Below are 13,916 nucleotides of genomic sequence, written 5' to 3'. Positions count from 1 at the left end.
TCTGGTTTGTGTTGGGTTTGTAGAGAATGACTGCATGTGTAAATGAATGCCTTTGCCACTTATGTAACTTATGTTTACCTAGCACCTTCTCAAGTATTCTGCATACATTATCTTGAAACATGATCAAATATTCAAGTTGGGAAGACTCTCAAGGCCATGTTGTTTGACCCGTGTATGAAGAAAACCCCCTTCTACAACAGTTTTCAAAGTGGTCCTAGCCTTTCTCTGAAGACTCTCGGTGAGGGCAGGAAGCTCCTACTTCCTCCTAAGACAATCTGTTCCTTCTTGAGTGAGCTGTCATTATCAGAGAATTTTTCCTTCAATCCTAAATTTGTCTCTGCAATTTCTGCCTCTTTTTCCTGATTCTGCCTTCTGGAAAACAGAACAAGTCTAATTGACTTTCTACGAGGCAACCCTAGAATTACTTGAGGACAGTCATCATGGACCATACCACTCAAGTATTTTCTTCTATAGGCTAAGTATTCCTGGTTCATCTGATCCTCATATAGCTTTTTGAATATTCAGGTTGTTCTTTGGTGAGAGATAGCATGGTATAGTGGTATTAGTACTGGCTCTGGAGTTGGAAAATCTGGATTCCAATCCTGCTAGCTTGTTTATGGACTGTATAACCTTCAGTAAATCACTTCATTCACTGGGTGTTGCTATCATGGCAGCTAGGTGGCACCATGATACATTGCTTTTGTTCAGTTATTCATTGTGCTCAGTTCTTCGTGGTCCTATTTGGGATTTTCTTGGCTCACATTCTACAGTAGTTAGCTATTTCCTTCTCCAATTCATTTTACAAATGAGAGGAAACTGAGACAAACAGGTGTAAGTGACTTTCCCCATATGGCTGGTAGATATCTGAGACTGGATTTGAACACAAGAAGATGAGTCTTCCTGACTCCAGGCCTATCACTCAATATAATATATCACCTGGCTGTCCCAGACCATCTCACTAAAAAGTCAGTAAGACTCGAGTTCCCTCATATACTAACTCTGTGCTAGGTAAGTCACTTGACCTTTGCCTTCCCCAGTTTCCCCTTCTATAAAATAAAGATCATAATAGCCCCTTTCTTGCAGGCTTGTTTTTAGGATCAAATGAGATAATGCTTTTTCAAAGTGCTTTTCAAACCTTAAAGTAAATGCTAAAGATCTAGAAAATAAAGGAACCCAACTAAGTGGCCTCTGAAGGAAGGGTCCCTTCCTTCTTAAAATATGGCTCCAAGAACTGAACTCAATACTCTAGATATAGCAAGACTTATCTAGTCTCTTAAGCTACGATGAACTTTTTTGCCTCTAATGTCACATTATTGTCTTATACTGGGGATTTTAGTAACCTAAATCACCTGGATCTGTTAGAAATGAGCAACTTCTATCCAGGCCTCCCACAACCCCACCTAGCATAGTTGAAGTTAAATTTCACCTTATTAGATGTGATCCTCTGCCTTTAGTAGTGTGGGACCTCAAGGCTATTGAAGTCCAGATTCTTCAATTTACACGATATAGCCTGTCCAGGTCTTCTGCCTTTCCGACTTTGTTCATTTTCAAATTGAAAAGCATAACATCTTTTTTCTTTATTAAACCATTTGAGCCTTATGACAACTCCATGAAGTCAGTGATGTGTTACCATTCCTTCATTACAGATGAAAAAGTAGTCATAAAAAATATGTGACTTGTTCAGGGTCACATGGCTGGTAATTGGTAGAACTGGGACTGGAACCAAAGTTTTCTTTTGAATGATGGTTCTTACTTCTGTTTTATCAAAGCTTCCCAAGATTTTATCTAATAATATAGTTTGAATTGGTTCACTGGAACTTTGAATTTTTTTTGGGGGGGGGAATAAATCATGGATGACAGAAGCTTCCAGGAGAATTGAAAGGGAAACTAGAGTCATTTCCATGATTTTGAGGTCTGGTTCTTGTGCTGACTGAGCATTTCCAAGGGTCAGAAAAGCCATATATATTTGGCAAATCACTAAGATTCCAGTCCTACAAGTGCAGGAGTAAAGAAAATAAAAGGGAGAGAGAGAGAGAGAGAGAGAGAGAGAGAGAGAGAGAGAGAGAGAGAGAGAGAAATGTTTGTTAAGAGGCAGATTTCCAGTATTCTCAGAATAGGGAAGCTGTGGCAAACATGGGCATAGCCAGAGGGCAGAGTGTCTAACTGGGGCAGTTATGGAAGTGATGGTGGCGAACCACACTAGAAAGAGGGCAGAGCACAGGGATAAATTCAGTTCTGTATCTTTTAACCAGTCAGTGTGCATGAAGAATAGAATAGGGCTGAGTGTTCTGTCTTGAATACTATGACATCAGGTTATTCTTATACTGTGGCTTTTTTTAAAAAATCTATGGAGAGATAGGAGTTTAAGAGGGTTGTGATCAAGTAACAGAAAATAAGTCAGTTTTTTTAAGTGAAGTGGATAATCTGCTGAGTCTAGAGTAAAAAAGACATGAATTCAAATTCATATTTAGAAACTTATTAGCTAGCACATATATAAATTTTAGGCTATTATTATTATTAGCTGTTATTAAAACTTCAAGAATGGACTCTGTGGCCAATATATAGTGAGATGGTGGTCAATATACAATCTAGGAAGAGCTGGAGCTTGGAAGTTCAAAGTCTTTACCACTTACTAGCTAGCTGGGTGGGGCAGCTAGGTGGTACAGTGGAAAGAGTACTGGTTTTGGAATCAGAAGGATGAAAGCTTGAATCTGGCCTCAGACACTTGACTCTGTGTGACCTTGGGCAGTCACTTAACCCTGTTTGCCTGGCATCCAGGGCCATCTTCAGTTGTTCTGATTCATATCTGGCCATTGGACCAGATGACTCTGGAGGAGTAAGTGAGACAGACTGGTGACTTGCCACAGCACCCCCTCACTCAAATGCAATTCATGTGCTTGTCATGGCATCACCTCCCTGATGTTGTGGTCTTCTAAAATGAAGAACAAAAAAGACATTACTAGTTGGGTGACTATCAGTAAACCACTGTATCTCTATGGTCTTCTAAAATGAGGGAAGCTGGTTTAAGGCTCCCTGGAGTCCCTGCCAGGGCTAACCAACTGTGAGTCCTTTATCTCTTATATCTAAGGTACAGGGATGATTGATGTTCATAAAGATGGACCTGAGGAGGTACTGCAAGGTCCTGAGCCATCAAGGTAAGATCAAATTATGTTTAACAGATTGTTCTGATGAATTGGTTTCAACATTCAATTGTACAAGTGCCCATTCTGAATAGAACACAGCTAGGAACTTGATGAGATGCAATTAATTTCAATTAAGCAAACATTTATTTAGTTCCATATAAGACACTGTGCTGAGTCTCACACAGAAACAAAACCCATTCCCATACTTCAAGAAGTTTACATTCTTACATGAACAAAGGTTAATATAAGACATGATTTCTATTTCCTTGTGGAACTTTAATATAATAGTTATTCAGTCATGTCTTATTCTCTGTGATCTCATTTGGGATTCTCCTGGCAAAGATAATGGAGTGGTTTCCATTTCCTTTCCAGTTCATTTTACAGTTGAGGAAACAGAGGCAAATAGGGTTAAGTGACATGTCCAGAGTCATATAGATGGTGTCTGAGGCCAAATTTGAACTCAGGAAGTTGAGTCGTCCTGACTCCAGGTACTCTACTCTATCCATTGTGCTACCTAGCAGGGAAGTATTCAATTCAATTCAATTCAGGAAACATGTATTAAATTCCTCCCATGTGCTAGGTACTAGATATATACATTTCAGAACAAAATAATCCCTGCCTTCAAGGAATTTACATTCTCCTTTAGGGACCAAGGGGGAGGTGTTGAAAGACAACATAGGTACAGGTAATTAAATAATATCTATATTAAATAAATATATATATTAATAATAGTTATATTAAATATATAAAATAAATGTTAAATAAATATTATATATTTAAATATTATAAACACACATACACACATATATAAAAAACAAATTCCAAATCATTTTGTATTTGGACAGCTAAGTAGTCCAATGGATAGGGTGCTGGGCCTAGAGTCAGGAAGATTTTAGTTCAAATTCAGCCTTAGTTACTTTCTAGCTGTGACCTTGGGCAAATCATTTAGCCTCTGCCTCAGTTTCTTCTATAAAAAGGGAATAATAATAATAATAATAATAATAATAATAATAATAAAACCTACCTTACAGAGTTATTGTGAGCCTCAAATGAAATAATGATTGTAAAGGGCTTAGCACAGTACCTAGAATATTGATGGGATTGCATAAATATTAGGTATTGTTGTTATTGTATGTAGGAAATAGCAAAGAGTCAAGTTTGGAATGGTAACTGCATCAGGAGGAGAAATAAGAATTCAGACAGGTGAGGTCAGCTTGAGATAGATCATGAAGGTTCTAAAACACAAGCAAAGGTGTTTGTGTTTTCTTCCAGGGGAAGCACAGGAGGTTATTTAGAAGGAGAGTGACCTAAAGACCTGTGCTTTAAAAATATCAGTTTGGCAGCTACGTGAAGGCTGTGCTGAAAAAGACCAGATTTAGAGCAGTCAATTAGGGAGTTCTAGAATAGGAGGATAAGAGGACTGTGTTTGGATAGGAGAAAATAAGCCAGTTTTTAGGTGAAGTTGGATAACATGCATGGTTGAGAACCAGAAAAATGTGAGTTCAAATGCTGCATCAGACACTTATTTTGGGTCAAAGGCTATATGGTCCCCTAGAAATGGAATACACTCATAGAGAGAAGGTAATTGTTACAAGGTAAAATTAAAATGATTGACAACTCATTGAATGGGGAAGATAAGAGAGGAGGGAAGTGAGGGAGACAGAGTCTGGTGTTATAAAATTAGGAAACTGGAAAGATGGTGATGTCTTTGATAGAAACAGGGAAATTTGAAGAGAGGTTGGTATAAGGAGAAAGATAATGTTAGATTTTGAGTGCATTGCATTTGAGATGCTTAAGGAATATCCAGGTGGGAGTCTCCAGCAGACATTTGATGATGTGGGATTGGAGCACAGGAAAGAGATGAAGTCTGGATATGTTTCCTTTACACAAAGATCCAACCTGTGGGAGTTAATGAGTTCTCCAAGAAGAAAAGGGACCTTTGGCCAGGGACTCACACAAAGTGCCCAGGACCCTGATAATAACTTAGTAAAGGAGTTGGAAGGAGGCAGCTAAGGTGGTGCAGTGGATAGAGCAGTAACCCTGGAGTTAGGAGTACCTGAGTTCAAATCCAGCCTCAGACACTTAATACTTGCTTAACTGTGTAGCCTTGGGCAAGTTACTTAACCCCATTGCCTAGCCAAAAAAAATTGGAGAAGATATCTTTTTTTTTTTTTAAAGAACCAGCAGAGAACAGTGTCATGAAAATGTGAGGAGGAGAGAGTATCCAGAAGGAAATAGTCAGCTATGTCCAATACTGCAGAGAGGTCAAGATGGATGAAGAGTGAGGAAAGGGCTCTATTTTTTCAGTAAGTTGTGAAGTAAGATCCTTCCCCCCATGGATTGGGTAGCTTAAGGAGAAAAGAGATAATTTAGAACCTGAATGCAGTGGTGTTAGAGGGTTATTCAATATATCACTGACTGGGTTAAGGGCTGGAAATATAAAGAAAGATAATAACCCAGTTCCTGCCCTCCAAAAGTCTCATTCTAAGGACAGAGACAGCCTGCAGACAGTTATGTGAATATAAGAATGCTATTTATAAAACTACAAATGCATAGTTGAAATTAGATAACAGGTCTATAGAAGGGCCTATCAGAATAGTTGTGGACCTTGAATAATACCAAATAGGAGTGAAGGAGTGAGAAGAAAAGACCAGAGCTAAATAGAAAATTTGGACATCAAACAGGAGGTTCAACAGACACATCAAAAGGTAAAAAAAAGGCGGGGGGAGTAAAGAAAAAAAACTGCTATCCAATAAGTTGAATCTGGCTATATCCCAGCATGGGAAAAAAGGTTCTCATAACTCTTTAGAATTGTAACTGTAGAGACTGCTATCAAATGGGATGAAACTGGCTTTAACCCTACTTGGGAGAAAGACTAATAACTCTCAAGAATTGTAACCCTATTAGATAAAATGTACTTAACTAGAAGTGATGGATACTCAGAATTATCTATGACTCAGAATGATTTAAAAATACCTCTTCCTTAAAAAGGGGGACAGGAAGGATATGGGAGGAGGGAGGGGATTGAATGGGGTAAATCTCATTACATTAAGAGGTACAAAATACCTGTGGTAATTGAGGGGAAGAAGGGAGGAGATGAGATATGTGAAGTAACCCAACACTGGAGTTAGCAAAGAGATGAGTGGTGTTAGGGAGCAAGAGATTCAAAATTAGGACCAGTATAACATTGAACTAGTTTCCTATACAGTCAAAATTGTAAAGGGAAAAAGGAGAGTTCTTCAATCATGTGTCAAATTGATCTTCCTAAAACACAAGCCTCTCCATATCATTCTTTTATGCAGTAAAATCAAACAACCTATAGTTATCTTTCAGGATTCAATATTATATTTTCATGGAAAAAGTCATTGAGAAAGCTTTCTACACTTGGTGTCACTGTTCCTCTCCTTTAATTCTTTTCTAAATTCTCTACAATGTGATTCAACCTCATCATTTAAATGAAATTTCTCTTTCCAAAGTTACTAGTGGTCTCTCTTTGGTTTTCTTCTTACACTTTATTCATCAATCCTGGCCATTTTGCTATTCTTCAAATGTCATTTGATCCTCCAACTCTGAGTGTTTTCTCTGGTTGACCCTTGTGTCTGAAATGCTCCCCTTCCTCATCTTTACCTCCTAGCTTCCCTGACTTCTTTCAAGTATCAAATGTATATCTGATTTATACATAATTATTTGCATTAGTCTCCTTCATTAGACTAGTCTCCTTGAGAGCAGAGACTCTACGTTGCCTTTCTTTGTATTCCTAACCCTTAGCATATAGTATGCTCTTATTTAAGACTAATGGGCTATGCAGTTCAGGGATCAAGGACAGTTCTAAAAGACATGATAGAAAATACCATCCGCATCTAGAAAGAGAACTATGGAATCTGAATGCAGACCAAAGCAAGTTATGTTCACTCATTAAAACCCATTTTATGTTTTTATTTTTCTTTCTCATGTTTTTCTCCCTTTAGTTCTGATTCTTTTTTCACAACATGGGTATATGGAAATATGTTCAACATGATTGCACATGTATAGTCTATATCATGGGGAATGGGGAGGAAAGGAAAGGGAGAAAAATTTAGAACTCAAAAGCTTACAAGAAGATGAATGTTGAAAACATTGGAAAAAAAAATTAAAATAAAAAATTAATACTAGTTGACTGCCTGAATCCAGAGAAGAGTCGATGAGGTAAGGTAACAAGGAATGCAGGGACTGGGGTCCTGATGAAGGCAAAGAATAGGTACAGGAAGAGTGAAAAGGAGATAAATGTGGTTTTGGTCTGAGAAAGAAATTTCAGTTTAGGATTACAGAGTTATGGGCAATAGTTAAGTGTAATTGTGGGATCAAGGGAATGATCATTCCTAGATTTGAGGGTAGAGACTTAGGCTTTGATTATGAAATGAATCTGCATGGCCAGAAGGTTAGAGAAAATGTGTTCAAGCTGGGAATCATCTGAATTAGAACGCTAATTGAGCTAGTGGGAGCTGATGAGATCACTAAGTGAGATAATATGTACCCAGGACAGAACCTTGGGAGACACCCACAGTTAGCAGGCATGGCCTGGATAAAGATCCAACAAAGAAGACTAAGAAGGATAAAGGAAGCAATATCATGAAAATGTAGGGAAAAGACAATATCCAAGAGAAAGATGGTGATTGATAGTCTGAAGAGAGGTCCAGAAGGGTAAGGAATGAGAAAAGGGTATTGGATTGGCAGTTAAGAGACCACTGGTAACTTTGGAGAGAGCAATTTCAGTTAAATGAGGAGGATGAATCACATTGTAGAGGATTTAGAAAAGAATTAAAGAAGAGGGACAGTGACACCAAGTATAGAAAGCCTTCTCAAGGACTTTTCCTTAAAAAAGGAGATCTAAGATGATAAGGATGCAGACAACCAGGAGGTAGTTTTTTTTAAGGATGGAGTGGGGGTTGGAAGAAATGGCCAAGTCTGTAGGAGATAGGGAGAGGTTCTAGCTTCACTCGAGCCTGGGATGAAAGTATAGGCAATTTGCTAGAGAAGATGGGAGAGACTAGGATCAAGGGCTCATATTGAGGAATTTTAACTCGATGTGGAAAGGACCACGTCCTCATGTGATACAGAAGTAGAGGAGTTAATGGGGGTAGGAATATAAATGATGTGAGATGAAGAGGAGGAGAGGAGGTCTTGGTGGATTGCCTCAAGCATGAGGCAAAGTTTTTAACTGATGGGGAAGGAGTTGGGGTTGCTGTGTTCTTGATAATGGTTTCCTCAACATTTCTATCTATGGATGCTCTTCCCTCCCGATTTTTTTTTGCTGCCCCATTTCCCCTCATGCTTCAGGAATCCTCTTTCTTTATTAAAAATTCCTTAGTTTTTTAATCTATTCCCATGGTTCCAGTTTTTTTTAAATTAAAGGTTTTATTTAGAGTTTTACAATTTTTTCCCTAATCTTACTTCCCTTCCCCCACCCCCACAGAAGGCAATTTGTCAGTCTTTACATTGTTTCCATTGATCCGAATTGAGTATGTTGAGAGAGAAATCATGTCCTTAAGGAAGAAATATAAAGTAAAAGAGATATCAAGATCAGATAATAAGATACCAGTTTTTTTTTCCTAAATGTAAGGTAATAGTCCTTGGTCTTTGTTCAAACTCCACAGTTCTTTCTCTGGATACAGATGTTATTTTCCATTGCAGACAGCCCAAAATTGTCCCTGATTATTACACTGCACTGATGGAGTGAGCAAGTTCATCAAGGTTGAACATCACCCCCATGTTGCTGTTAGGATATACAGTGTTTTTTTCTGGTTCTGCTCATCTCACTCAGCATCAGTTCATGCAAATCCCTCCAGGCTTCCCTGAATTCCCTTCCCTCCTGGTTTCTAACAGAACAATAGTGTTCCATGACATCATACATTTACCAGTTTGCAAAGCCATTCCCCAATTGAAGGTCATTTACTTAATTTCCAATTCTTTACCACCACAAACAGGGCTGCTATGAATATTTTTGTACAAGTGATGTTTTTACCCTTTTTCATCATCTCTTCAGGGTATAGACCCAGTAGTGGTATTGCTGGATCAAAGGGTAAGCACATTTTTGTTGTCCTTGGACGTAGTTCCAAATTTCTCTCCAGAAAGGTTGGATAAATTCACAGCTCCACCAGCAATGTAATAGTGTCCCAGATTTCCCACAACCCTTTCAACAATGATCATTATCCTTTCTAGTCATATTGGCTAGTCTGAGAGATGTGAGGTGGTACCACAGAGAAGCTTTAATTTGCATTTCTCTAATAAGTAATGATTTAGAGCAATTTTTCATATGACTATGGATTGCTTTGATCTCCTCATCTGTAAATTGTCTTTGCATATCCTTTGACCATTTGTCAATTAGGGAATGGCTTTTTTTTTTAAAGATATGACTCAGTTCTCCGTATATTTCAGAAATGAGTCCTTTGTCAGAAACATTAGTTGTAAAGATTGTTTCCCAGTTTACTACATTTCTTTTGATCTTGGTTACAGTGGTTTTGTCTGTGCAAAAGCTTTTTAATTTAATGTAATCGAAATCATCTAGTTTGTTTTTAGTGATGTTCTCCATCTCTTCCTTAGTCGTAAACTGCTCCCCTTTCCATAGATCTGACAGATAAACTAGTCCTTGATCTTCTAATTTGCTTATGGTATTGTTTTTTATGTCTAAATCCTGTATCCATTTGGATCTTATCTTGGTATAGGGTGTGAGGTGTTTTTTCCATACTAACTTCCAATTTTCCCAGCAGTTTTTATCAAAGAGAGAGTTTTTATCCCAATAACTGGACTCTTTGGGTTTATCAAACAGCAGATTACTATACTGGTCCACCACTCTATTTCTTAGCCAATACCAGACAGTTTTGATGACTGATGCTTTATAATATAATTTTAGATCAGGTAGGGATAAGTCCCCTTCTTTTGTACTTTTTTCATTGAATCCCTGGAAATTCTTGACTTTTTATTTCTCCATATGAATTTACTTACAACTTTTTCTAACTCATTAAAGTAATTTTTTGGAATTTTGATTGGTAGGGCAGTAAACAGATAGTTTAGTTTTGGTAGAATTGTCATTTTTATTATATTAGCTCAACCTATCCATGACAGTTGATGTTTGCCCAGTTATTTAAATTTGATTTAATTTGTGTGAGAAGTGTTTTGTAATTGTTTACAAAAAAGTTTCTGAGTCTGCCTTGGCAGATAGACTCCCAGATATTTTATGTTGTCTGAGGTTACTTTGAATGGGATTTCTCTTTCTAGCTCTTCCTACTGTATCTTGCTAGTTTTATATATAAAAGTTGAAGATTTATGAGGGTTTATTTTATATCCTTCAACTTTGCTAAAATTGCTAATTGTTTCCAGTAGTTTTTTGGATGATTTCTTGGGATTCTCTAGGTAGACCATCATGCCATCTACAAAAAGTGAGAGTTTTGTCTCTTCCTTCCCAATTCTAATTCCTTCGATTTCTTTTTCTTCTCTAATTGCTGAAGCTAACATTTATAATACAATATTGAATAGTAGTGGTGATAATGGGCATCCCTGTTTCACCCCGATCTCATTGGGAATGCCTCTAGCCTCTCCTCATTGAATATAATGCTTGTTGATGGTTTCAGATAGATACTGCTAATTATTCTAAGGAGCAGTCCATTTATTCCTATACTCTCTAGTGTTTTTAGTAGGAATGGATGCTGTATTTTGTCAAAAGCTTTTTTCAGCATCTATTGATATGATCATATAATTTCTGATAGGTTTGTTGTTAATATAATTAATTATACTAACAGTTTTCCTAATATTGAACCAACCCTGAATTCTTGGGATGAATCCTACTTGGTCAAAATGTATTATCCTAGTGATAACTTGTAATTGTTTTGCTAAGATTTTATTTAAGATTTTTGCATCTATATTCATCAAGGAGATAGGTCTATAATTTTCTTTCTCTGTTTTAACTCTTCCTGGTTAGGTATCAGCACCATATTGGTTTCATAGAAAGAGTTAGGCAGAGTTCCATCTTCCACTATTTCTCCAAAGAGCTTGTATAGAATTGGAACCAATTGTTCCTTAAATGTTTGGTAGAATTCACTTGTGAATTCATCAGGCCTGGAAATTTTTTCTTAGGGAGTTCAATGATGGCTTGTTGAATTTCTTTTTCTAAGATAGTGTTGTTTAGGTATTTAATCTCCTCTTCATTTAACCTGGACAACTTATATTTTTGTAAACATCATCCATTTCACATAGACTGTCAAATTTATTGGCATAGAGTTGGGCAAAATAGTTTCGAATTATTACTTTAATTTCCTCCTCATTGGTGAGTTCACCTTTTTCATTTATGATACTAGCAATTTGGTTTTCTTCTTTCTTTTTTTAAATCAAATTGACCAGAGGTTTATCAATTTTATTGTTTTTTTCATAAAACCAACTTTTGGTTTTATTTATTAATTCAATAATTTTCTTGCTTTCAATTTTATTAATTTCTCCTTTAATTTTTAGAATTTCTAATTTGGTATTTAATTGGGGATTTTTAATTTGTTCTTTCTCTAATTTTTTTAGTTGCATATTTAGTTAATTGGTTTCCTCTTTTTTTTTTTAGGTTTTTTGCAAGGCAAGTGGGGTTAAGTGGCTTGCCCAAGGCCACACAGCTAGGTAATTAAGTGTCTGAGACCAGATTTGAACCCAGGTACTCCTGACTCCAGGGCTATGCCACCTAGCCGCCCCAAGTTTCTTCTTTTCTTATATTTATTCATGTAAGCATTTAAAGATATAATATATCCCCTGACAGCTGCTTTGAGTGAATTCCATAGGTTTTGGTATGTTGCTTCATTATTGTCCTTATCTAGGATAAAATAATTAATTCTTTCTATAATTTGTTTTTTGATCCACTCATTCTTTAAAATGAAGTTATTCAGTTTCCAATTGGTTCTGGGTCTATATCTCTTTGGCCCAATATTGCATATGACTTTTATTGCATTGTGATCTGAGAAAGATGCATTCACTATTTCTACCTTTCTGCAGTTGATCATTAGGTTTTTATGCCCTAGTACATGGTCAATTTTTGTCTTAAGTGTCATGTACTGCAGAGAAAAAGGTATATTCCTTTCCATCCCCATTCAATTTTCTCCGTAAGTATATCATATCTAGTTTTTCCTAACAATCTTTTTACCTCCTTAACTTCTTTCTTGTTTATTTTATGATTCAATTTATCTAGATCTGAGAGTGGGAGATTGAGGTCTCCCACTAGTAGAATTTTGTGTCTATGTCTTCCTGTAGTTCTTTCAGCTTCTCCTCTAAGAATTTGGATGCTGTCTCTTTGGGTGCATATATATTCAGTATTGAAATCACTTTATTGTCTATGGTACCTTTTAGGAGGATATAGTTTCCTTCCTTATCTCTTTTAAGGCTGTCTATTTTTGCAGCTGCTTTGTCTGAGATAAGGATTGCTACCCCTGCTTTTTTCACTTCAGCTGAAGCAAAACCATGGTTCCAGTTTTCATTCCTGTGGAGATGATTCTTATTTGTGCCTCTGCCTCTGACCAAGAGTCAGTCCTACATCTCCAATTATGTGTTAGGTTTAATGCCCTGTGGATCCCTTAAATTCCTGTTGTCTAAAACTGATATCATTGCCTCCTGGCTATCTCACCAAACTTCCTACCTTATCATCTGTGCTCCAGCCCCAAACTCAGACTCCCTCTCTGGGTCCATCAGCACTGACAGATAAGCTTCTGCCCCTTAACCTGCTGGGAAAGGGGTTTCTAAACACTTCCTAGCCATTACCCAAAGCTCTCTTCCCTTCCCCTTGTAAATTCCTTGAGGGTAGGGATTATCTTGTTTCTTATATTTGTATTGCTAGTACTTAGCACAATACAGAATAAATATTCTAACAATGTAGCTAAGTGGTGCTGGCAATAACCCTGAGGAAAATGAGACAAATAGGGTTAAGTGACTTGCTGAGGGTCACACAGCTAGTGTCTGAGGCCAGATTTGAACTCGAGAAGATGAGGATTCTGATTCTAGGTTGGGCACTCTGGCCTCTGCAATACCTAGCTGCCCCCCAAAGAATTGCTGTTGTCTCTATTTCTATCTATTTTCTAACAATTTTCTATCTATCTCTTTCTAATAATATCTATCTCTTCCCCTCTATCTTTATCTATTTCTGTCTCTATCATCTACCTCTATCATCTATCATCTCTATTCCTCTTTTTATCTTTTTCTTGTCTCTGTAATTTATCCATATCTTTCTATCTCTGTTGTCTATATTATCTATCTCTCTAGCTTTGTTACCTATAAATCATCTATTTTTGTTCTTCTATCTCTGTCATCTATCCCTATCTCTGCCTCTTTTAATCTATCTCTATTTTATGTCTATTAAATATCATCTCTCTGTTTATCCCTCCTCATAATCTAGTTTTCTAACATTGAACCACAGTTGATTACATTACAATCCTCTCAGTCACAGACTGGAAACCTCTGTGTCTTGCTTGATTTTTCCCTCTTTATCTCATTATCCCCCACATTTAGTCAATCTCCAGGATCTGTTGAGCTCAGACTTTGCAATTTTTCTCTTTCTCTTTTTTACTTTCATTGCAACCACCCTAGTGCAGGACCATGTTACCTCTTAGCCAGACAACTTGGATAGCCTCTGATTTTTTTCCTTGTTCTGTGTTCTCCCATCTGTACTCATTCATGATTCCTGAGGAAGCTTTCTCATTAACTCCTCTCATCCTATCAGTCTGATTTCAGAACTGTTCAATATCTGACCGTTGCCTCTCGAGTAAGGTGGGAAGC

The 13,916-nt window shown here is 37.1% G+C and overlaps 1 protein-coding gene across 6 annotated transcripts in view; it reads left to right on the top strand.

Moving 5' to 3' along the window:
- Positions 1-13,916, top strand: part of SETD9 (SET domain containing 9) — a 37,237-nt gene that overhangs the window by 15,538 nt on the left and 7,783 nt on the right. For 2 of the 6 annotated variants that reach the window (XM_074201689.1, XM_074201692.1), the window contains exon 5: positions 3,089-3,155. The exons of the other annotated variants lie outside the window; for them this stretch is intronic. In XM_074201689.1, the coding sequence (XP_074057790.1) occupies positions 3,089-3,155 (67 nt within the window). The remainder of the gene's footprint in view (positions 1-3,088; positions 3,156-13,916) is intronic. 6 annotated transcript variants of the gene reach the window in all.

The sequence above is a fragment of the Macrotis lagotis genome, chromosome X, assembly GCF_037893015.1.
Source record: "Macrotis lagotis isolate mMagLag1 chromosome X, bilby.v1.9.chrom.fasta, whole genome shotgun sequence".
Classification (NCBI taxonomy): domain Eukaryota; kingdom Metazoa; phylum Chordata; class Mammalia; order Peramelemorphia; family Peramelidae; genus Macrotis; species Macrotis lagotis.
This window is presented reverse-complemented; position numbering and strand designations above follow the sequence as displayed.